Source organism: Clarias gariepinus, chromosome 9 (assembly GCF_024256425.1).
Source record: "Clarias gariepinus isolate MV-2021 ecotype Netherlands chromosome 9, CGAR_prim_01v2, whole genome shotgun sequence".
Classification (NCBI taxonomy): domain Eukaryota; kingdom Metazoa; phylum Chordata; class Actinopteri; order Siluriformes; family Clariidae; genus Clarias; species Clarias gariepinus.
The window spans coordinates 16,639,517-16,666,444 of record NC_071108.1 but is presented as its reverse complement, the minus strand read 5'-3'; the positions used below and the strand labels follow the sequence as shown (position 1 = coordinate 16,666,444).

Here is a 26,928-nt window from a genome sequence, read left to right as displayed (position 1 = left end):
TTTAGTCTTAAGTGTTTAGTGATTTTATGTTGCACTGTGTGTGGAAATGCTCTTCCCTTCACTATTAAGCATAACTGTGATTTCTACAGTAATGTTTTTATGATTCAACTTTACCAAGCATTTAACTAATATCTGATCACAGTCCATTTAGAACTAACCGAGAGACCGAGCAAACTGATTGGATGAGAGGCATTTCACAAGGGATGAGAATGGACGATTACAGCATTGGGACATGTAACTATAGTATATGTATCAGTCTGCTTCCTAGATGTTTTGCAATCGTTAATTACACTACAGTCATTCACTCGCATGGGTAAGAGTATGGTTTGCAGTAGTGAGTAGAGAACAACTGCCTCCCAAAAACCACATTCAAAATTGCCACCGAAGCACGTGCACTGCAATAAAACACACGTGGTAACAGTATGTCATTTTAACACTTTGACTCCTTAGTAATTGCTTTTAAGTCGCACTGAATCACATCTGAACTCTCTGTGGAAGATAACTGATCTGATATTTTAAAGCGGAATAAGTGAAAATATAAAAAGAAATATACGCCACTGTACGTCACCTCCATGGTTAATTCTCCTCACCTTTAGTATATCCGATTAGCTACAGTATATAGTACTGGTAAGAATTTGAAACTACTTTCACCCTGTTAATTATACTAACTGTCAGCCGCTATCTGACGCCAGCTCCACCAGTCGCAGAAGGATATGCGTGGTAGAGCAAAATAACGGGTCAAATAAACAACCAAATCTGTGCATATAATATTGTTTAGATAACTGCTGTAAAAAAGCTATATCAAACTTAAGGTCATGCTGTTGTACAATCGCATCACAGCCATGGTACAGTGGTGTGAAAAACTATTTGCCCCCTTCCTGATTTCTTATTCTTTTGCATGTTTGTCACACTTAAATGTTTCTGCTCATCAAAAACCGTTAACTATTAGTCAAAGATAAAATAATTGAACACAAAATGCAGTATTTAAATGAAGGTTTACGTTATTAAGGGAGAAAAAAAACTCCAAATCTACATGGCCCTGTGTGAAAAAGTGATTGCCCCCCTTGTTAAAAAATAACTTTATCACACCGGGGTTCAATTTCTATAGTCACCCCCAGGCCTGATTACTGCCACACCTGTTTCAATCAAGAAATCACTTAAATAGGAGCTACCTGACACAGAGAAGTAGACCAAAAGCACCTCAAAAGCTAGACATCATGCCAAGATCCAAAGAAATTCAGGAACAAATGAGAACAAAAGTAATTGAGATCTATCAGTCTGGTAAAGGTTATAAAGCCATTTGTAAAGCTTTGGGACTCCAGCGAACCACAGTGAGAGCCATTATCCACAAATGGCAAAAACAGGGAACAGTGGTGAACCTTCCCAGAAGTGGCCGGCCGACCAAAATTACCCCAAGAGCGCAGAGACAACTCATCCGAGAGGCCACAAAAGACCCCAGGACAACATCTAAAGAACTGCAGGCCTCACTTGCCTCAATTAAGGTCAGTGTTGATGACTCCACCATAAGAAGGAGACTGGGCAAAAACGGCCTGCATTGCAGATTTTCAAGGCGGAAACCACTTTTAAGCAAAAAGAACATTAAGGCTCGTCTCAATTTTGCTAAAAAACATCTCAATGATTGCCAAGACTTTTGGAAAAATACCTTGTGGACCGACGAGACAAAAGTTGAACTTTTTGGAAGGTGCGTGTCCCGTTACATCTGGCGTAAAAGTAACAGCATTTCAGAAAAAGAACATCATACCAACAGTAAAATGTGGTGGTGGTAGTGTGATGGTCTGGGGTTGTTTTGCTGCTTCAGGACCTGGAAGACTTGCTGTGATAGATGGAACCATGAATTCTACTGTCTACCAAAAAATCCTGAAGGAGAATGTCCGGCCATCTGTTCGTCAACTCAAGCTGAAGCGATCTTGGGTGCTGCAGCAGGACAATGACCCAAAACACACCAGCAAATCCACCTCTGAATGGCTGAAGAAAAACAAAATGAAGACTTTGGAGTGGCCTAGTCAAAGTCCTGACCTGAATCCTATTGAGATGTTGTGGCATGACCTTAAAAAGGCGGTTCATGCTAGAAAACCCTCAAATAAAGCTAAATTACAACAATTCTGCAAAGATGAGTGGGCCAAAATTCCTCCAGAGTGCTGTAAAAGACTCGTTGCAAGTTATCGCAAACGCTTGATTGCAGTTATTGCTGCTAAGGGTGGCCCAACCAGTTATTAGGTTCAGGGGGCAATTACTTTTTCACACAGGGCCATGTAGGTTTGGATTTTTTTTCTCCCTAAATAATAAACACCATCATTTAAAAACTGCATTTTGTGTTTACTTGTGTTATCTTCGACTAATAGTTAAATGTGTTTAATGATTAGAAACATTTTGTGTGACAAACATGCAAAAGAATAAGAAATCAGGAAGGGGGCAAATAGTTTTTCACACCACTGTATATATAGCAAGATAGCACTCTCCCTTGTGTGACACTCCTTAGATATAGGACCCATCATATTATGAAAATGACAGATACAACAAATAGCATCATGTGTTATTCCTGATATCCTCCAAATTTTACTTTGTCTATATATTAAGGTGCATGTAAAATAATAAGCAGCTTTGTAAAAAAGCAATATATTTTTCAATGGTAACAATATTATCCACCCCATGGTGCTGGTGGGTAGATGGGGAGCCTATTATTTTAACTCCACCATGATCAGCCCCAATCCTGAATGAGAATGAAGAAATGTTGGGCATAGAGTTAGCATCATTGCCTCAATAAAAGTTTACTTGCTAAAAAGAGGAGAAAAAAGACAGAGAGAGAAAAAAAAGAGAGAGAGAGAGAGAGAGACAGAGAGAGAGAAAGAGAGACAGACAGACAGAGAGAGAAAGAGAGTACAGAGAAAAAAAACAGTTCTTAAGCTCAAAGATTCAGGTCATTACGGTCCCTGTAAACCTCAAGACTGACCATGTTCCTTTTAACGAGGATTATAACCACCACTGGAACGTGACACATACAGACCATGTACCAAGTGAGAAAAATCACCCAAATAGCAGCAGAAATATAAAAACCCCAATCTTACATGAATTGATCAGCAAGGTGAGATGAACCAAATCAGGACAGTAAAGACTGATAAGTGCAGAGATGTTGCTCTATTTGTGGTATGAAGAGGATGATGCCCCACACATTAAAGGTGTAGCATTTATTCTATCAAATTCTGCATAGAGAGTACTGATAGGATGGGAAAACCATTAACCAAGAATTATCATATTTATCAATCAATTAAAAAAAGGAAGCAGAAACTCAAGCTAAGCATGAGCCATGGCTATGCACCAAAAAAGTAACAGTAAAAAAAGTCAAAGATACAGTAAGTTCAGTGACGAATTTCAAAACATCCTGGGCAATTACTTAAAGAAAGATGACTTAATTTTTATGGGATTTTAACGAAAGATTGGAATAGATAAAAAGGAATATGAAGAAGTGATGGGAACACAAAGAGGGAGGAATGAATGAGAGTAAAGAGAAATTCATAGGTATCTGTTCTTTGAAATCGTGTGATGGTCCAAAAAGCACTGGGTGGTTGGGTATTATCAGATCATATCACAGAAAATCAACCTGATCACATTTGTATAAGCCGGAAATTCCGAAGATTGTTATTGCACATTAAAGTAAAAAGACAAGCAGAAGTAGCATCAGACCATCATTTACTAACTGTTAAACTAAAGTTTAATTTGAAGGAAATGAGAACAAGCATTTTTGTCTTTACTTAAATTTGAGAATATGTTGAATGTTGAAGCTTTCCAACAATTTTGAAATTCTCCAGCATTTATTTGAGGACAAGACCAGCAGAGTGATAAAACATTAAAGACTCGTCAAGAGGATGATGGCTACAGGAAATTTTAACTAAAGAAATAAACATTCGCTGAAATAAATGGTCAAATCAAGGAAAGAGGAGAAAACACCTGCACAAAAGCTTTAAAAGCAAAGACACAAAAGAAGATTAGAGTACAAAAAAAAAGTACATGAATGCCAACATAAAAGTAAGGAAAAGGATCAAGGTGGTCAAGCTGAAGTTCATCATCCAACATGCAGAAGCAGGAAGTGGAACATAAAGCAGTAGCACGACACCATGAGAATGTTGCCTGTGCTAAAAAGCCACAATGACCAGTAAAAAAATAAAGAAGGTAACGCTATTATGACCATAAAACTTTAGTTTTATTAAAGTATTATTGGGAAAGAGCTGCTAAGGTGATAATTATTTATATAAGGTTAAGTCAAAATTATCAGCATTTCTGGCTGTAGAATACTAGTACTCTATTTAACAAAAAAGTTTTTTAAAAATCTTCTTGATTTTCAATAAACTTTGTTTATCTGTCAACAAGCTTCCGTATTAGCTCATTAAAAATGTTTTAGGCCGAGCTGTGATCCACGAATGCACCGCTGTCCTCACTAATTCATCAGGAGTGAATCTTTGTCCTCGTAGGGCTGCTTTCAGGGGACCAAACAGGTAAAAGTGTAGCAAGATCAGGACTATAGAGAGGATTTTTTAACACCTCAAAACCCAAAGTTTTTACAGTGTTGACAGTGTGGGCGGAAGTGTGCGAATGTGCAATGTCGTACAAGATCGTGGTGTTTTTGGATAGCAGTTCTCTGTGTTTAATCTGAAGTTTAGGCTTAAGATTTCAATAAGCATCTCACTGTAACGAACACTGTTAATTATTGAAAAATTTTCCTGATAATGTTCCAATACTGGTCCTTGAGAATCCCGGAAAACTGCAAGCATAAATTTTTCGGTTGATAGTTGACTTTTTCTTGGTCGCCGATTGCGGAAGTTTCCGTTTCCGTTTCATACTCTGCACTTTACTCTCAGGCTTGTAGCAATGAATCCATGTCACGTCACCAGTACTGATACTCTTTTTAGAACTTTTACCTTTCTTAGAAAATCGGTCCAATTTTTTTTTTTTGCAGATATCTGAACGTTTATGCTTATGCTCTTCCATCAGGTGTTTCGATGCAGGTACACCTTCACACCCCCAAAAACGAATCACTGCACGCTGCTGTTGCAAGTTACAAGTGGGACATTTACACCTGTACAGCAGGTGACGGGTGACTTGAACGGAAAGTGCTGATAAGACGGTGCGGCAAAGAGAAATTTTAATATAACCAGAGTGCGGATCAATTTTTATTCATAGCCTCGCAGCTGCTACAGCATATCTGTTAATAACACAACACAATCTCATGTTTAATGTCAATTGTAACAAGTAAGATGTGTCATTATTTAATAAACAAAAACTGTAGGCTAATCAGTGGCATACTGCTTTACTGGCATAAAACTCTTAAATAGAATATAATAGAAACATGCTATTATTGGAAAATAATGACGTAAGACATATCAAATGGACAAAATTGTAAACAAAATGAACAACATCATGTATTATTTCTTCTTTTCATCACATCTCTCTCTCTGCCTATATATTAAAGACATTATTTACAACAACACTAGAAATAATAAGGGAAGCAATTTATGTTTGTGAAGCAATATATTTCCCTTTGATAACTTCTTTATCCCACACAAGGAGCTGATAATTATATGAAAACAAAATGGGAAATTTTCCCTGGATGGGACCCTATAATAAACCCTTTTTGTCAAAATGATAATATAACAGCCTTTGGACATTGTACTACATATACTTTCTAATAAATATTGAAATATTTTTCTAACATCATTACAAAATATATTATTATTTTTATTATATTATAAATATTACAAATACAGTATTACTAGCTCTTGAGTGACATTAGGGCAATAGGAATTTATCAATAGCTTACATTTTCTTAACCCTATTAAAATCATTAGAGATTTATTAGAGATTTTAGCATAACTCTTCACATGGACACTAATCTTATAAGATGCATGTTTAAATGCTGAAAAAATGTAATCAGAATAAGACTGTTTTGAGGTTGGGTTAGTTATACTTGCACTGATGTTCCATCTATAAATGCTAAAACATGTGTGAAATGTGAGCCAATCAGTTTTTCTTCTTCCGCCAAAGATCAGGTGCATGGATGCAACGAACCAGTGGCTGAACAAAAGCAAAACTTTGTGGCATAGGCTACGTTTACATTACTAGCATAAAGTGACTTAAATCTGACTACATTAAAATAAATACATTTTAATCAAAATTACATGTGGCTTGTAATGTGAATATAGTCAAAGAGTTTATTAATTAGGAATGGAATTGGCTGTTTGTCAGCTTGATCAGCCGTGACCGATCACGTTGGACTTAATCATTGCATGCATTAAAAGGCCTCCGATCAGCCGTTTTTCTCCAAACTCCAAAGTTTATAGAAACATTTAAAAGGAATGGGCTACATTTTCATTGCTCATATTCAACTGTTGAAGAAAGCTAAGGTATAAAACTATTGGGTTTTAAAATTGTAACAAAATCAGAGAATATTCAATAATATTGAATCAAGGTTGCGATATTAATTGAATCGGCACCTAGCTACCGTGATGATATTGTATCGAGTGGTGACTCCCATCCCTACTTGTTACATAACTCAAAATATTTGACTGGCATGGTAGCTGATCCTATTGCTTTATTCTGTCTATGAACTGCAGAGAGCTGATGGTTATTTGATCTTTAAAACTGCTTTGTTTTAAAAGCAAGCAATGTTTTAGCGCTTTTGTAATATAATAGTTCTTTATCTTGGCTTGTTGCCTGCATGTTAGCTCAACAACAGTTACATAAAAATGATTCTTGGAATGATTCTTGTAACAGTATCACACTGTAATAGACAATAAACATTTTCATATTGCTGTATGCTGTAGGACTGAGGGAATGTGGCTGGAAGATTTAGTTTCAATTGTTTCAATTTGTTTCAATGCAGTAGCCTTTAATTTAGGACACAAATGGGTGGGGGAAGAAAAGAGGGATGAGAAAGAAAGGAAAAAAGAAAGAAAGATGCCAGTGTCCCCTATGAGTGTAATGCAAATCAGAGAAAGAGATCACATGGTCTACCATCTGCTCAGTACAGAAGGAGGGATAAACCATGGAGAAAGGATAAAAACTGAAGATCAAAGAATAATGTTAGAAAAACTGTTTTTTTTTTCTTTAATGAAGAGGCCAAATTTCTGCACAAATCCTATTCATTAACCAAGAAGAACACACTAGGACTCATCATTTACAATTCTGTGTGTTCAGGTAATGCGAATCCTAGCAGTACTACATCTAAAGGAACAGATGGATCTTCCAGCACATAGTCTGAGTCAGTCCTGGCCTGTCCTTGTGTCTGCCCGTTCAAGTAACGAGACACTGATATACAGTATCTAACATACTACTTACTATGCTTAGCTCCCTTCGGAGAGTTGAAAAATAGTATACATTTAGCCAACTCCCAGCATGAAAAGAGACAGAGAATGCAGTGGAATGTGTGGATGGTAAAACAAAGGAAGCTCAGATTGAAAAAAATCTCTCTTTTGACCTTTCTGGCATTCTCTTACAAACAAATGTTCACTTACATTCTCTTTCCCTCTGTGCTCCCACACAAGCACAGTCCACAATCTGACACTGCAGTGAATATTAATCACAAACGCTCCTACACAACCAGCGCCATGCTTCATGTGAAACCACAAAATGGCCCCATAGTCCTCTTGAAGAGAAAACCCTAAGTTCCTTCCTACAGACTCGGCTATGCACTGTGCCCAAAATATACTAAATACGGAATGAAATAAAAGCTGTAGTGATCAAATATTTTAGTCAAACTGAATAACAACTTGGGGCAGGGTGAGTCTGGAGTGACAAAGATAGCATTTGGACCAGCTTGTGTCTGAATATACAATAGAATTCTTCCAATATTTTTTAACGCAATTCAACCTTACAGACTTTTATTATTTTGACTAGTTTTTTTTTTTTTTAAAACCCTTGGGAATGGTAATATGTTTGTTGATGTTTTCTCTGCTGTTTACTTGATTAAATGCATTGAGTACGAGCACTGCCCTCACATAGACTGATCCTGACTGTTAGATAGTTAGTTAATTGGCTAGTGGAAATAATAAGCAGTGTTTTCCATACGTAGAGTTTACATTGGCGGCCCGCTCAGGTATATGCTATGTGTGGGAAACACTGATTATTATAATTATTATTATTATTGTTGTTGTTGACGGTCACCCAACCTTTTGACGATCTGCCTACCCTTTTAAAGAAATCTGCCTGGGAGAACGATGCCATACGGAATTGATTAACTAGTAGCGGTTAGTTCCCTCTCGCACTACTGCTCCTGTACCTGTTTATTCTGCTGAGAGAGGAGTACTGAGGGGCAGTAAATGAAATGTATGCCGGCTGCCGTAAAAAGAATAAGAAGTGTGTTCTGCTGTTTGAACAGGCTGTTCTTTAAAAACTTAGGAAAATCAACCTTTAAAACTCAAGTGGCACAGATCTGTGCAGCAACAAAGCATTGGTCAATAAAAAAATAAATAAAACATAAAGAAGTTGCTTATATTGTGCTGAAAAAAGGATATTTCACCGTATATTGCACAATCCTAATTCCTATATACCGTGAGGTCAATAAGTATTTGATCACCCTGTGATTTTGTAAGTTCTCTTACTTAGAAATCATGGAGGGGTCTACAATTTTCAGCATAGGTGCATTTCCACTGTGAGACAGAATCTAAAAAGAAAAACCTGGAAATCACATTGTATGATTTTTTTAACAACTTATTTGTGAATAACTGTGTCAAATAAGTATTTCATTTGCTTATCAGTCAGATTTCTGAGCCTCAAAGACCTGTCATTTTGCTTTTAAATTGTCCATATGCTTCTTACGGAGCCACTCCTTGGACCCATCTTTAATGCTCTGACTGAGGGAAGGAGCTTTTTGCCCAATATGTCACAATACATGGCCCTGTTCATCCTATCCTTAATAAAATGCAGAAAAACAGCCCCAGAGCATGATGCTTCCAGCCCCATGCTTCACTGTAGGTATGGTATTATTGGAATGATACTCATCATTCTTCCTCCAAACACGGCAAATGGAGTTAAGACCAAAAATTTCTACTTTGGTCTCATCTGACCACAGGACTTTCTTCCATGACTCCTCTGGATCATCCAGATGGTCCCTGGCAAACTTTAGACGGGCCTCGACATGACTGACTTAAGCAGGGAAACCTTCCGTGAGATGCAAGATTTTAAACCATGACGTCTTACTGTATTTCTGATGGTAGCCTTGGAAACGATGGTCCCAGCTCTCTTCACGGCATTGACCAGCTCCTACCGTGTAGTTCTGGGCTGATTCTTCACCATTCTTAGCATCATTGATACCCCATGTATCTACTTAGACTTTGGCTGATTGTGGGGTGCACAGGTGCCTTTATGACAGCTAACGACCTCAAACAGGTGCTACTAATTTAGAATCATGAGCAGAGTGTAGCTGAACTATTTAAAAGCAAAATAACTGGTCTTTGAAGGTCAGAAATTTGGCTGATAAGCAAGTGACCAAATACTTATTTGCCACAGTAATTCACAAATAAATTGTTCAAAAATCATACAATGTGATTTCCGGATTTTTCTTTTTAGATTCTGTCTCTCACAGCAGAAATGCACCTATGCTGAAAATTGTAGACCCCTCCATGATTTATTTTTTTCCCGATTTTCTCCCTAATTTAGTCATGGCCAATTCCTCCCCGTCACTAGGGGGCTCCCACATTAAGGCTACTACTACCATTCAGCCGGAAGGGGCCAAAGACTATCACGTGTTTCCTCTGAACCGCGTGACACTAGCCGACCGCATCTTTCTGAACTGCTTGCTCACGCACCGTTAGGAACTGAGTAACACACTCTGAGGAAAGCGCTAGCCGCTGCTTCCACCTGCGCGAGCTCACAGGCGCCCCTGATTGGCTGTAGAGCTGTATTAATGTGGGAGCACAAAGTATCCCTCATCCCCCCCCTCTGAGAGAGCTCGGCCAATCAGCTCCCTCTAGGCCTCCGGCTGTGAGAGGTAACAGCATCACCCAGGGATCGAACCAGCAATCCCCGAATGATACTGTAGTAGCTTTCGAACCAGCGATCCCCGGATGATAGGGCGAGCACTTTACCACTGCGCCACTCGGAGGCCCCCCTCCATGATTTCTAAGTAAGAGAACTTGCAAAATCACAGGGTGATCAAATACTTATTTACCTCACTGTATATAGAAATGTGTTAAATAATACTAATTCAAAATAAATAAATAAGGCTCTGGTATTTAAGGGCTATGTGTTTTGACCAGTGTTTAGTTCTATTTTTTTTTTTACTTTGTCCTACTCTTCACATATGGGTAGATGGAGGGAAGGGTTAGTAGGTTGGATCTCTAAAATGTAAAATCATTAGAAATATCAAATAAATAAAAATATTGTATTACAGGTCATACGTTTTTGTTATTTGTTGTATGTTCAGTAGTAGACTGCTTTTGTGCTGACAGAAAGTGCTGCACGTTCCACTGCTGCTCCATAGCAGTGTTGGTTTTAATCTCAGGTAAAGCTACTACAGTACTAAGCTGTGTTTAGTTGAACATAGCTGTGTTTAAGGCTAGCAAGGTTTTAAGTCATGCTGCATTATCTAGGTATTTTTAACCATGTAAAAGAATTTTAGAAATGTTGTTCATTACTAGATAGGTAATTAACGTCCATGAATTTCATGTTTGGTGTGTAGCTCATTAGACAGTTTTAAGACTGTCTTTGGAAATACTACCTACCTGATGTCATTCACTTGTTCACCTACTACAAGCGCCTTGTCAAAAGTCAAACTGGACCCAGAGCCTATCCCAGGAACAGTGGGAGCAAGGGGACTAGACCATGAATGTGACACCAGTCCATCACAGGATACTGTACACACATGCACACCTACAATTTTAAATATCCCATTTCCTTTAAAACACGGTTTTGGTAAAGTTAGACGAAACAGTAGAACCCGAAAGAAACCCACTCAGAACATTTAAAATGCAGACAGTAACCCAAGCTTAGAATTAAACCATGAGATGCACTACTTCCTGCTGCCATTCCAACTTCAGGAGTTGCTTTTCCAATAAATATGACAACAAATTAACTGAATGAAAATAAAAACATTATAAAGTATGTATATAACCAAATATCTATAAATATGGTAATTGTTGCTTTAATGCACTGTACAGTATAACTAGATATTTTAGTACTGTTTAATTTAATGTTCAACAAATATTAGTGCCTGCTTTAAACCTTCAACCCCAAATATTATATAGTACATCAACCTTTTAACTTCCTTATGTAAGCAGAAAACCTGCGATGTAAGCATCATGATAAGTAATGCATTCCTAATAGAAGAAAAAAAAAAACTGTTCCCCACCTCTTTTCCATCCTAATAACAAATGTGGTGTATCATTCTAGCATTACTCTGCCAAACTATCTGAAATAATCTCATCAGAGAGTTTAATCATCCCAACCCCGCTGTTTCTAAATCTAGTCTAATCCATGTAAATCAAACTGCACCAACACGCAAATTTATGCAATCATGTGATTCATCAGTGTTTCCATCTGATTATGCACCATGGCAAATGCTACCTCAGATTTATAGTTTTTAAATATATTCAGATGCTAAAGTCCAGGGGTGTAAATTTAATGTAATGGTGATTAGAGTTACATTTGGCTTCAAGCCTGAAAGAAGTTTAAAATCAAAATTTCTGATGCGCAATTCTTTGACCAAATGTGGGCATGAAATTCAGCTTTCTGGTTGCCATGGCAATCAAGTGACCACCTAAATGCACTCAACGTTACAGACTCAGTTGCTTAAAAACATTACATAACTCCATCGTTAGCTGGAAAAAAAATAAATAAAATAAATATATATATATATATATATATATATATATATATAAATCTTACTTGCATAAACACATGCTTTTCTAGGCTTCATTAAGAGCTGAAGCAGTTCTCAATGAATCTGAAAGCCACCTAAACAATGTTTAAAGTCACACTGGCTGCACAGTACCCATAGGTATGCATTGGAAGTGTCTGCATGCTTATACTCACTGTCTCTGCAGAGTGGCAGCTGTGCTCGTGCTGACGCTCTCTCTGTGTCGTTCTCTGTCCCTCTCATTTTCTGTCGGGTTGGACCCAGTGGACAGGCCACGGCTGAGGCGTGTATGTGTGTTGACGATACGCCGGTCTCGTGGAGGCACGGGTGGAGGAGGGGGAGGAGGCGCCGGGGCAGATGTGGGGTTATGGCCAGGCACGTTGTTGTGGCTCTGGATAGGGTACACAGTGGCTGAGTTCTGCAGATGTGAAGGGTGCCCATGTGTCTGGTTGGAGGCCCCTAGTGGTGGTGGTGGTGGGGGTGGACATGGTTGCCTGTCCAGCCGGAGGTCCTTGTTTTCCTGATTGAGGCGGTCCAGCTGCACCTCCAGCTCCTCGATGCGCCGCCTCTGTGTCTCTAGCAACTTCTGCTGGCTTTCGATGATGTTGTTGAGCTCCAACAGGTACTCCACGGCCCGATTGGGGCTCTCCGGGCTGCCCTGGCCCGTGTCCATGCTTAAGGAACCTTGTATCTCTGAACAGCGGTTTACTGCTAGATTGGTAGAGCAGTGAAAAAAAAAAATAAAAAATCACCCCAAATAGGAGCACTCTCCCCCCCACGTGATGCTAGTGGGGGGGGGGAGAGCTGGGAGAGAGAGCAAACTAAGTGCTGGCTGTTGAAGAGAAATTCAACAGAGACACTGCTGTTTTACTCTGCTGTTGAATTACCTTAAAAACAAAAAGAATACTTCCAGTCAAAGTGTCTGGATCGTTTCATGATCCAAGATGCATAAACATGGAAAGAAATAGATGGGAATGTCTGAGTCAGCAGATTCTCACGCGTTCACAGGGTTCACTGTGCAATAACTGAGAATAAGCATCTGTTGAGATAAATGCGGTCCCCCTCTGCAATTTAACGATTCAGCACCTTACCAACATGACCGATTGCAGCAGCAGAGGGTGATGAAGGAAGGAAGCAGACTAGTCGGTGCAATAGTCTTCATCTGTGTCTCCGGCACATACTGACGTCTCCTTTTCCTTCTCCAGCGTGGAGCTGAATGTCAAATGTCGCAGCAGTGCAGATGCTTGCTCGCCACAGAGCCTTCATGACTCATAGCGTGGAGAAGAGGCTGGGAGACATTTTCTCGCTGAGCCATTCCCCTGGAGATTCTGAGAAGAGGAGGGGGGGTTACAAAAGTTGAACCTTTACACCGCAGTGCTAAATTATCTGATGTGCGCATGTCTTAATAGGACCGAGTCAGCTCTGCTCTCCTCTTGCTTCTTCTTCTTCTTACCTTCATGGCCTCTTCACTATCGCTAGATCATTCAAGTCATCGGGGGTTAATATGGTCTTGAAGGCATGGAATAGCGCTGAGGGGAATCATCTTAATGTCCAGTTCTGCCAGACTGACTACATGCTCAGCTGGAACAGCTGGATGCTCTGTTCCTCTACTATAACCTACCTGTCACTACACATGACTCCGGCCTGTCCTTCTGCACCAACGGTCTCTGGTGATTCTGTTAACGCACTCCGGGCAGTTTGGATGAGGATCCTCCTGTCTTGGCGTTTGCGCTCACTCGCCTTAGCCCGATTAGTCCTCGCTCGCCTTAAAACGGTTCGGACAGACGCACACTGAACGCAACAAATTACGCTTGTCCGTATCGTCTTCAGTCATCCCCGAAGCTCCTTGGCGTTTCCCGAATGATTACTGTTGCATTAGACAGGCATTGCTGATCCTGTCCTTCTGCATCTCCAGTCATTTTCTCGAGCAGATGGGATTCTCTGCCGGTATTTACGATGCGTTACGAAGGTGTAACAACCTGTCTTTGTATTCCATTATCAGTTGATCTCGCCTAGTTATTGACTCTATACGAGTTCAGTTCAGTCAGTAAGTAGGAACCGCGAGCATTTTACCCAACTTGTATTTAGGAGTCGCTCGCAGCTGCTCATGCGTTACACACAGTGAGCACAGCAGGCTGGACGCGATTCATTTCAGCAGTATCTCACCAAGCCAACGAATTCATAGCAACGAATTCGCCCCGGCTGAGTCCTTGTGTGCTGTAGCTCAGCTCCCGGTCTGCGCTGCACCTGCCGCCTGTTTCCGCCATTCAGCCTCCACCGCAGTGTCCACGCTGTCCACATGCGTCAACGCCACTGTCTCTCCTCCCAACCTACCCCTTCTCACCTTATTGCCTGTTTCCCGAGCGGGGTCAAATTCACATTCAAGTCCCGCTCTCTGAGTAAACAAACATTTCCCTTAGCTCGAGGGAAGTTCTGGGGTCGCTAATGTGTAAAACGGCTAGCGATAAATAACAATTAGAATAAATTACACCGAAACTGGGCGCTCTGTGACGGCCATCTTGGATCCAAAAAGCCGTTTGACTCGGCGGTGAAATTTCTCCTCGCGCAGAGCCGCAATGAACACAGCGGCACGCGCGCGCATGCACACACACACACGCACACGCGTGCGCGCGCACACTCGCACGCTCCACTCAAGATGCGAGATGCGTGCTGCATTGATTCTGCAGAAAGAGAAGGCAGTGCAGTGTGAGCTGCAGCTTTGTCCAGTACCTCAACCCGATCTAAGTCCGAGCTAGATTTATTTCTTTTGAATTACTAATTTGATCTAAGGAAAAGGACAAAAGTTTATGCCCCTTTGAAAATCCGGTCCAAAGAGGTTCCAATGCAAGTGAAGGAGAACCTCTTTAGGTAAAAAAAAAAAAAAAGGATATTTTGGAAAAACAGCAGGAACTTTTTAACAATTTGGTACATTTTTAAAAAGAAAGAATGTACTGGCAAACTCAGTAACACTAAAAGGCAGAAAATTCAACTGAACTACAATAATATAAATCCGAAGAGTTTACATCAACGTGCATCAAGGTACTACTTGTAGGATTAAAAAACAGAAAGGAATGAAAAAAAAGTTTGCCCAGTTCAGATGCAAGATTAACTTATATCAGAATAATTGAAGGAGAAGAATATGGAGAAGGTAAGGAAGGTAAGGAATGCCTATGTGGTTAAACATACCACATTATATGTCAAATATGAGGGAGGCAGTGTTATGGCAGAAGCATACTGTATATGTTGCGCAATCGAACTGGGTTACTGTTGTTTAATGCTGAAGTGACTGCTGATAGAAGTAGAAGTATGTTATACTGCCTTCACAAATTCTGTCAAATGCGGCAAGACTGTTAACAGATAAGGACTCAAAATGTGCAGTGAGAGCAAAGAAATGTAATGTTCTAAAAACCCTGATTTTACCCTAATCGAGTACTCTTTTTACTCACTGAAGATAAAATTAAAGGCAGAAAGACCTACAAACAGGTGGCACAGTGGCGTAGTGGTTAGCACTGTCGCCTTGCACCTCCAGGGTTCGGGTTCGATTACCAGCCAGGTTGAAATCCCCGCCTCTGTGTGCATGGAGTTTGCATGGGTATTCCGGAGGAAAGACATAAAAATTAGGCTAACTGGCTTCCCCAAATTGTGCATATTGTGTGAATTTGTGTGTGTGTGTGTGTGGGCCCTTCGAAGGATTAACACAATGTCCAGGGTGTATCGTCATGCCTTAAGTCTTCTGGAATAGGTTTCAGCTTGAGGGAGGAATCTCAGCATTCGGTGATGTCCATAGGTTTCAGGCCAAATAGACAAAGACTTAACTGTTGTTCTGAGTGAAAAAATAGACGTGAAGCTCTAATGATAACTCCTGGAAAATACCTAAATACTTTGTTGTTTACTCACTTAATATAATTGAGTTTTGCCATTACGGAATATGTTAAAGTTTACTTCGATATTATATAATTTGAGATGAGCAGCTTGAATTAATCTTCACACTTGTCCATCTTTGTAGTTCATTGAGATAGCACAATGTCTTGTCACCTGCTTTCCCCAACACATTCCACATAATTAATGACAAATATGTGTTTGTATGTTAAAATGAAGGACAAGTTGTGTTCCTTTGTTCACATCTGAGAATAATACTATCCAATGTGTGTTTATGTAACATTTTGAATACGGGCAGAATGGAGAGTGTGAGAGAGAGAATGATGAAGAGAGCAATACATTTTTGATACACCCACACAATGGCCTTAATTATTCAGCTGCAGCAAAAAAGGAGTCTCGTTGATTCGTTTTAATGTCCTTTCTCTGTGTTTGTTCATCTGGCTGTCCATCTGGCAGTCAGTCTGTCTGTCTCTATGCCTCCCTGGGTTGAAGTGGAAGGGCGAATGTGACAATCTCTTCACCAGAATCTATTAAATACTTCTCAACAGAGAAATAAGTGGGCTTGTTCTACTATTACTATCAGTCTTCCCAGTCACTTTTATTTTAGGGTAACTTCCTTGCCTTTATGTATTAATTTATAAGGAGAGACTTTAAAATTTAATGTTCTTCTCGATTTATTCAATTGCTCGATATGTGCTTAACACTGTGGCAGCAGTCATTTGGTTTTCAAATGTATTATACATGTAGAGGAAATATCAAAGGTAAGAAGAGAGGGGGAATCTATTATCAGCTGTTATAATAAATAATTGAGTCTAGTATGTGTATAGCAGAAAAATCATGCAAGAAAAAAAGGAAAAGATTAGACCTAAAATCTAATCTTGCGAATGAGGCTACGGACTTGGCACGCCTTTCTTGTGGAATTTTCTTCCATTCTTCTTGGCAGAAACATTCAAGCTGCACCTGGCTGGATGGGCAACATCGGTGCACAGCCATTTCCAGGTCTCTCCAAAGATGCTCTATTGGGTTTAGGTCTAGACTCTGGCTTGCCCCTCCAGGACATTTACAAAGTTGTTCTGAAGCCACTTGTTTGTTTTCTTGGCAGTATGCTTCGCATTATTGTTTAGTTGAAATGTAAGCTGTTACCCCAGCCTGAGATTCTGAGCACTCTGGGGAGAATTTTCATTTAGAATACTGTAGTTCTATATTTTGCACTTATTTCCTCTCTATACTGAAACCATACCATGATGCTGCCACCACCATGTTTGACTGTAGGAATGGTAGTAATGAGGTAATGCACAGTGCCTGATTTTCTGGCTCCGAATTGTTTAATGTATTTGAGATCAGATGAGAGGATTTTGCTTCTCTAGGTCAGAGAGGGCTTTAGGCTTTTCTGTTTCTGTTCTTTAGGCTGGCATGTGATTTTTATTAAGAAATGGCTTCTCTCTGGCCACTCTACAGTACAATAGCAAGTCAGAGTGATGTAGTGCTCCAGTGACGGTTGTCCTTCTGTAAAGCTCTCCCATGTCCATAATGGAACTCTGGACCTGGATTTATAGTGGCCCTTGGGTTCTTGGTTACCTATCTGACCAAGACCCTTCATCCCTGATTAATACTGATTAAAAATTGAGAATGATGAAGGCTACCGTGCCCTTTCAGTGGTTGAGAAATGATCTTTTATCCTTTGCCAGATCTGTGTATTGACACAACCCAGTCTCAGAAGTCTACAGATAATTCTCTCAACCTCATGGCTTTGTTTTCACTCTGACATACACCATGTACTATGTGACCTTATATAGACAATACACTTTCCCAATATTAAAGGCAGGTACACTGGTGCAAAAAGAAAATATGAATCTGTAAAAAGCAGAATTATGTGTCCTTGGCACTTGGCCACAGAGCACACACCTTCATTTTGTGTAAAGATTACAAATGTTATAATAATACATAATAGTGGCAGTAGCATAGCCTGGAGCTGATTACAGTGTGACTGAGTGACACAGGCCCTCCTTATTTCATCTGGAGCATCCACCAGTGCTGTGAATCAAAAGGTCAACATGACATTTCCCTGCTGCTTGACTCCCACAGCGTACCTTGCCAATATTCAACGGGAAAATGAGTGCACTTTCAACAGGCTGAACGCTATGCTTAAATAAGATAATTAAATAAGATAATTAGATTGCAGATGCTAGAATAGGGCCTAAATATAAGGATACCAAATTACTTACCAGCCATCAGATGTGAACATGAAGACCAGGGCAGGCATGTACACACCTTTTTAATGTTATTCAGCACTACCCCTGTACTACAGTATGTATTATATCATATTATATAATAACTATTGTATGTGCTGACACAAAGTTTTGTTTCATTTCCACTAGATGGCGCTTGTGTACTTAAACACTTGCTTGTTTCAATAAATGTTAATTAGTTCAATTAGCATAATTTTATATTTTGATTATTTTATAATGTTACTTGTGATTTTCTCATTCAGTTATTGTTTGTTTGAATAAGATACAACAACTTTGGTCATATTTTATTTCATTTTTTATTTTTATTTAATTTTGTTAATTTCTGAGTTTAATGTTGTATGCATGTTTGCTGTGTAATTGAATGTTTAACTCATGCCTGTTATATTTGTCCTGTTTATTTAGTGCTAAGTGTCAATGCGCATATTAAACATCTGTGAAAAGAACCTCAGCCTTCGCGTTGTGACTAAGGGCGGCATAACTATTATAGCTGCTATGAAAGCATTAAATTGCAAAATGGTAATCATATTTTGTACCAGTGTAAATACTACCATATTGTTTGTTTATTTCAATTACACACAATTTTAATGGAAGTTTGGTAAAATTTACAAGTTTTCAATTCATAAAAAAAGACAAACGCTGCCTTATAACAGGAAGAAGAGCAGGCCTTTGGTAACAGATGCTCTGTAATGTCTGAGAAACATTACTGGATGATTTAGCATATGCTCTAATAAGAATTGTGTTGCCATGATGAAAGGTAGATCTGTAACACACTGGGGAATTTATGTGTGGTTGGCATTTATCAACAGACACTTGTAAGCATGATGAAAATCAGAAAAAATATATAGATTCAGAGCTGGTCAAGTTTATACTGAAACTGCACATCACTATTTCCACCCAGGATATAACTACAGACTTATGCACTACTAAGTTGCATGTAGTGCATGCACATTGCCAGAGTTTTCTGTTTCTCATTTAAAAAGAATTATGAACGTCAATACCAGATTTAGCTGTTTTTATTTTAGCACCACTGTCTGACAGATCTATGGTATCAAAATGTTCATTCATTAATTCATTCATAAACCACTAGCAGGATTTCTGGGGTACAGTGGTTTGTAACAGGAATACACACAAGTCAGAATCCGAGTGCATTGCAGGAACATACTGTAAACACACTATTTTATACTATGGGGAATTTAGCACCCTGAAATTCTGATTTTATTTCTGCCCAGTAGCCAGTTCTTTCCTCTCAGTGAGGGTAAAAGACTAATACTAATACTTGAGGGTGAAAGGCTAATCTCCCATTTAAAACAGCTGCATCTTTTCAAACTGCTGTCGATGCTAGAATAACAAGGCAATGTGATATGTTTTTTGTAAGTTGATGACTAAAACTTCAATTGTAAAAACCATATTGCTTATTAGCACGATAATTACAACTAACACTATTCATGCAACATACTAGACCCCTATTATATTAAATGCTTCCATCTTCTCATTCAGTGCATTAGCTGTTCTTTTTAATTGTGTAATTTTAAATTGTCTGTTTCTGATCTTACTTCAGCTGAAGAAAAAAAATATGTTTCTTCATATTCATTTTTCTCCCAGGCTTAACAGGAATTCCCTGTGAATTAAAGCTTGTGGTCTAAAGTTGACTAAAATACCTTTACACCAAAAAAACTCTGGCAATGCCCAATGTGTAAACGATGTACTGTACTGGCAATCTGGATAATCTGAATAGGATGTTCAAGAGATCAATGTATTTCATTACACTAAATAAGAGTAACATTCATTGCATAGATTGTTAGTTATGAATACAGCCCATAGTTAAGGTAATAAAAAAGCGCTTAGGTTTTAAAATTGCATGGCTTAGTTGTTTGTTTGCTTTCTGCGACTGCAACCTACTATACTCCATTTCTAGAACACACATCTGTCTGGAAGGCTTAGATAATTGAAGCTGTTGCTGAACAAAAATGAGGATGGAATTAAAAGAAATGCATTTGATATCCAATTATTAAATGCGGTGGTGGACCATTGATACTTGAATAGTGAATAGTGAGAGAAAGTTTGATGGACTAACCTCAAACTGTTTCGCCTCAACAGAATATTAGTACAGCTAGGCTTTACATGATAATTCCACATATATATATGGCGGGAGCTAAGCGAGCAATATTGGCCATGCACTCACTCACACTCTTTTCCATACAGTATCACTACAGCACTGGCCAATCATGGGTGTCCGTGCTCATTTATGTAAAAGAGGACAGATGGGGCTTTTCTCCACATGTTGCACTGGCCTCTAGCATAGCATGAGCATAAGTTTGAAAAGATTCTATTAACTGGATTCAAGTGAAGGAAGTACATGTTATTCCTTACTTTCCCCAATTGTTGTATGATAGTAGAGAGCTGGCTGAGCGAAGGGAATTTACAGGGGACCAGATTGGTGGGAAAATGAGCAAATATCTATGGACGGTATCTATGAAGGTAATGTAAAATGTAATTTAAAATTTAAAGGTTTTTAGTTTGAAATATATAGTTTTCAAATGAATTTATTAAGCTTCATCTTAAAATATCTCAGATTGGTTTCCCCCAAATTTTAATGCACAACATTTCAGCCCTCCGTTCCTTCTAATCAGGGTCTAAGAAACTGCAGACAGGGGTGAAATTTTCCAGAACAGTTACCGTCCATTTTGTCCTCCCCCTTATTTCAGAGTTAGCATAGCAGAGCATGGAGAGTGTAATTAGTGAGCGCAATTAAGAGAATGTACACGATTCCCCAGAGGAGGCCACAGACAAAGCTGACAGTGTGTAGCGTAAGTGTGATCATCAGTGGTACAAATGTGTTTTGATGTATGCTAATGTCTGTGCTTAGGGAAGTGAGGCTGGAAGAAGTGTTGGGGTGGACGGGGAGTGAGTGTGGGAAGCAAGCATTGGAACGTTTCTAAAGTGAAATAGACTTATTAAGAGGCTTAAAGGAATGAGCCAACATTAAACCACAGAGAAATGCGTAGATACAGTGGTGTGAAAAACTATTTGCCCCCTTCCTGATTTCTTATTCTTTTGCATGTTTGTCACACTTAAATGTTTCTGATCATCAAACACATTTAAATATTAGTCAAAGATAACACAAGTAAACACAAAATGCAGTTTTTAAATGATGGTTTTTATTATTTAGGGAGAAAAAAAATCCAAACTTACATGGCCCTGTGTGAAAAAGTAATTGCCCCCTGAACCTAATAACTGATTGGGCCACCCTTAGCAGCAATAACTGCAATCAAGTGTTTGCGATAACTTGCAACGAGTCTTTTACAGAGCTCTGGAGGAATTTTGGCCCACTCATCTTTGCAGAATTGTTGTAATTCAGCTTTATTTGAGAGTTTTCTAGCATGAACCGCCTTTTTAAGGTCATGCCACAACATCTCAATAGGATTCAGGTCAGGACTTTGACTGGGCCACTCCAAAGTCTTCATTTTGTTTTTCTTCAGCCATTCAGAGGTGGATTTGCTGGTGTGTTTTGGGTCATTGTCCTGCTGCAGCACCCAAGATCGCTTCAGCTTGAGTTGACGAACAGATGGCCGGACATTCTCCTTCAGGATTTTTTGGTAGACAGTAGAATTCATGGTTCCATCTATCACAGCAAGCCATCCAGGTCCTGAAGCAGCAAAACAACCCCAGACCATCACACTACCACCCTCATATTTTACTGTTGGTATGGTGTTCTTTTTCTGAAATGCTGTGTTACTTTTACGCCAGATGTAACGGGACACGCACCTTCCAAAAAGTTCAACTTTTGTCTCGTCGGTCCACAAGGTATTTTCCCAAAAGTCTTGGCAATCACTGAGATGTTTTTTAGCAAAATTGAGACGAGCCTTGATGTTCTTTTTGCTTAAGTGGTTTGCGCCTTGGAAATCTGCCATGCAGGCCGTTTTTGCCCAGTCTCTTTCTTTTGGTGAAGTCGTGAACACTGACCTTAATTGAGGCAAGTGAGGCCTGCAGTTCTTTAGTTGTTGTCCTGGGGTCTTTTGTGGCCTCTTGGATGAGTTGTCTCTGCGCTCTTGGGGTAATTTTGGTCGGCTGGCCACTCCTGGGAAGGTTCACCACTGTTCCATGTTTTTGCCATTTGTGGATGATGGCTCTCACTGTGGTTCGCTGGAGTCCCAAGGCTTTGGAAATGGCTTTATAACCTGTACCAGACTGATAGATCTCAATTACTTTTGTTCTCATTTTTTTCTGAATTTCTTTGGATCTTGGCATAATGTCTAGCTTTTGAGGTGCTTTTGGTCTACTTCTCTGTGTCAGGTAGCTCCTATTTAAGTGATTTTTTGATTGAAACAGGTGTGGCAGTAATCAGGCCTGGGGGTGACTACAGAAATTGAACTTTTAACTGTGATAAACCACAGTTAAGTTATTTTTTAACAAGGGGGGCAATTACTTTTTCACACAGGGCCATGTAGATTTGGAGTTTTTTTTCTCCCTTAATAACATAATCTTCATTTAAAAACTGCATTTTGTGTTCAATTATGTTATCTTTGACTAATAGTTAACGGTTTTTGATGAGCAGAAACATTTAAGTGTAACAAACATGCAAAAGAATAAGAAATCAGGAAGGGGGCAAATAGTTTTTCACACCACTGTATATTATATACAGTACATACTGTAGACTGTACATACACAGTGAATACAGAAAAAAATTCCCCCTATACAAAAAAATCACATTGTGTTGTTTTGCAGCCTGAAAGACAGACACAGTTTTTGCTTTATCCAGGTGTATTTACTCAGTGCAACTTTTAGCATCCAATGATAAGATATAACACCAACATGTAAAAAAAAATATACTAATTTGGAAAAGGACCACGTCCCTCCTTAAAAGCTATTTTTCTTTCAACATGTTGATTAACTCATGATTAGTTCATTTCGTATTTTAAAGCCATATGACTGCCTAGAAGCATAGTCAAGTATATTATTAATAAAGTGGAAAGTATTTGGAACAACACAGACCCTCCCTGGATCAGAACATCGCTTCAAAATGAATAAAGGAACCAGGAGGAAACTGGTCAGAGAAATTAACCAGGAGGCCTACAGCAACTCTGAAGCAGTTGCAGAAATTTAGGTCAAAGATTGGTCATTGTGTGTGTTACAACAATAGCACAAATCTTCCACAAATGGGGCTTGTATGGGAGGATTGTAAGAAAAAAGCCATTCCTCAAGAAAGGCCACATGCAGTCACGGCTTTGCAAAAATACAGGTGGTCAGATGAGACCAAAGTTTAATTATCTGGCCAAAATACATTTACATTTGGGCATTTGGCAGACACTCTTATCCAAAGTGACTTACGAAAGTGCTTTGTAGTTTTCATCAATAAATAGACCATTACATTGGGTTATTGGGTTACTAACTAAGTACCATCAGACAAACACGTCATTTAAAGATTGCCAGAGACCCAGTACCCTGTACAGACATCTAGAAGAAGTTCATTCCACGAACAGAAAAGAATCTAGAACACAACACCAAGCAATATGTCTGGTGGAAATCCAATGCACCCAAATAACACCATTCCTACAGTAAAGCATGGAGGTGGTTATATCAAGTGGTATTGTTATGTCAAGTGGTGTTTCTCCGCAGCAGGGACTGGGGCACTTGTTGAAATAGAAGAAAAATGGATGGAGCAAAATATCGCCAAATTCTTGAGGAAACTCTGCTGGAAAGTTGTCAATGGGAAGAAGGCTTACCTTTTAACCTGACAATGATCCAAAGCACACAGGAAAACTTTCTACACAGTGGTTCAAGGAAAAAAAAAAGGTGAATGTCCTTGCATGGCCTCATCAGAACCCAGGCTTAAACCCCATTAAAAATCTGTGGAATAACTCGAAGACTGCAGTACACAAACGATCATCCTCAACTCAACTTTTCAAAGAAGAGTGAGAAAATAATGCAAAGTCAAGATGTGACAAGCTTTATGAGCCTTTGAGAAGGTACTGTAAGTAGCTTCACCTGATCGAGTTTACAAGTTATTTTTAAAGGGGGTGATTTTCCAAATCGGTGATTCTGGTTTTCTTTTTCTTTTTTTTTTTTTATAGTAAATGCAGCTGAATAAAACAAAAACTGTGTCTGTCTTCATTTCAGGCTACAAAGAAACAAAATGTGATTATTTTAAAAGGGGTTGATTCTTTCCTATAGTTACTGTACAGCTTCGGATAGTAAATGGTATTTGGAGTCTTTAAAAAGAGCTGAATGTGTTCGAATCATAGAAACTAGGCAGCATTATTTTGCTGTCTCTGACATGATTGATGTTGTGGGTATTTGTGTGTTGAAATAATAAATAGTACAAAGTAATATGAAAATTGTGCTAAATAAAAATGCCAGAAAGGAAGTAAAACACGTGTCAAACACAATGCCTGCTTGCTTGGGTAAGCGTGTAAAAATAGGAGATGTAGACTCTTGCGCAACCTCTGCACACTAGACAAAATTTACAACAGTTCCCCAGCATAGTGATCTGCACTGCACATCTCACATGGCTTATCCAAAACTGTTAAGCAGTAATATTTGCCTTCTGTTTTTTTATATATATATATTTAAAGGATAAAATGTAAACTGTTGTATATGAGTATATCTGTTTTACCACAGCTGGCTTGATTGTGTTCCGAAAGTGGACAGTTTGATGTGCTTGATCTAAGCCGCACTTGCATCTAAAATCGATTCAGAAACATCTTGTGTGTTGTGCTACCGGTGGCATACCCAAAAATAAATTTCAGTGAACTGAGAAAATATACAAAATATGATCAAGATTTTTTCCCTAATATGTACAATTAAATTGTTAAACATGCTCATGCATATAAGGTGCATCTCAGACAGCAGTAGGAGTTGATGAGACTGATTTTTTTTATTTAAATCATTTAACACACAATCTGCATGCCAGTCAAGGATGCCATGAGGAGACCTTCATGACAATTCCACTTAAAAATAATTAAATTAACATGTGTAATAGGGGCACATTATCTACATCATATTATAAATCCTTAACGACTTCTCTTCTGCAGTAAACTCCAACAGAGTCATTCAATAATTTGTGGCACATTTCATGTCTGTTGATTATAAGTATATGTATTCTGAATATTTTCTATAAAGATATCCTCTTTACTTATTAATTAAAAGCATACGGTGTATAAAACATTTATTCTACGCTTAACTTAACTTAAAAATTTTCATAATGTTGCCAAATTGATCATTTTTGCCATGTCTACTTTTGCAATCAAGGGGTTTCTTGGATAATAACTTTTTAAAATTTATTTAAATTTATTAAGTCTAAATAATAAAAAAAAATATATGTTTAATGTATTTTCTCATTTCAATTCTATAAATAGGTATAATAGGTTTAAATATGTTCGCAAATTTCCCCTAAGTCACTACCAGAGCTCCATCCTATAACTTAAAAATGATTTTCCCCAGTGCCAAGAGACCACAATCGACTGATGTCATTCTTCTCTGTGGCATACATTTTAAACACAATGTGGTAAGTTTTCTCTTATTTTTACAAATATTTTATCTATTTGTCACACAGTACATCAATTTGACCATCAACTGTTACATACACTTTTATGGTTTGTAGATTTGTTTATGATTTTAATTCAACTATTTGTCCATATATTTTAAACTGTTTATAAAAAATGAGAAGTGATCAGCCAGGCAAGTACTAACACTGAAACGAAACTTTCTTTCAACTGCTCTCGTCAAGGGGTCGCCACTGTAGACCATCCGATCCGTACACAACTTTGGCATAGGTTCCACATTGGATGGCCTTCCTGACGCAACTCTCCCATTTTATCCGGGCCTGGGACTGGCATGCATGCAGTGGCTGGGTGCTATGGGGTGTGTTAACCCAGCAACAGCAGGGCTCAAACCCAAATCCTCAAATCCCAACAAAATCAACAACCTAGAGTCTTAGCTGCCTGAGCTACCACTCTCCTTCCTACCACTCAAATTATTGGTCAAAATAAAGAAAATGGCAAATATGTTACTCATAAAAAAATGTCAGTGTTTGAGCATCGCAACTAGCAGATATGTTACACTAAATAGTAATTTAAAAGGTTTGTGTTTTTGCACTTTTTACTTACAATATGTTAAATCTACCCCAAATAACAGAATGACTCAGCAGCTACTTCACTGGCTCTCACCTCTCTGTCTCTGTGCGTATAGTTTATATCTGGACAGTAGCTTTCACACAAAACAGATAAATGCATTATAGCAACTGGACAATCCAGTTTCTCATCACAGCAGCAAGTTTCCAGTATAATGTGATTAAATAAAGAAATGCATTTTGGTATGATGTGAAGTGACGTGACATCAGCATAGTACAGCTGTTACAGTATGTGGCCATAGGCATGAGGACCCAGCCCGAGCCATTTTATCCAACAGAATAGGATTTGTTTGTTTACCAAGTTATTTTGCTCCGCCTTCATTAATCCTTGTGAGACTGGCAGAGCTGGTGATCAATAGTTAGTGTAACATAGTGAAAGTAATTAAACATTCCTCTTGTTAACGTCAAGGTTCCAGGGTTGAATCCTAAATAGCGTCAAATAGAAAACTAGTGCACTAGGGTAAACAAGCCCTTATCTCACACCCCAAGCGGGGTTTTGATTATGGACTAGAGAATGACCTGGGATTCAGCCTCGTGTTAGCAGCTAGTTAGCTTTGGATCTTGCTTAAGGCATAAATAAAACAAAACGTACAGTAATTGGAGGTAATTTGGAATCACTTAGAACCGAATACTGAAGACACAAAGAATCATGTAAGGTGCTTCTGTGATTGGTTTTTAATGTGGGTTTTGGCTGCTGCTCTCTTGTCACCGTACTGACCTACTTTTACCCATGCTGATGGCCAACAGTTGTAATTGTGTAATTAACGGTTATTGACCTGTATGATTCATATTGTTAAGCAGTGCTG

General features: G+C 38.8%; 1 protein-coding gene across 2 annotated transcripts in view; it reads right to left on the bottom strand.

Moving 5' to 3' along the window:
- LOC128530467 (IQ motif and SEC7 domain-containing protein 1) overlaps window positions 1–12,620 on the bottom strand; it is a 95,109-nt gene extending 82,489 nt beyond the window's left edge. For both annotated transcript variants that reach the window (XM_053504431.1, XM_053504432.1), the window contains exon 1: window positions 12,043–12,620. In XM_053504431.1, coding sequence (XP_053360406.1) covers window positions 12,043–12,539 — 497 coding nt within the window. In that variant the 5' untranslated portion in view covers window positions 12,540–12,620. The remainder of the gene's footprint in view (window positions 1–12,042) is intronic.
- Window positions 12,621–26,928: the final 14,308 nt, after the last annotated feature.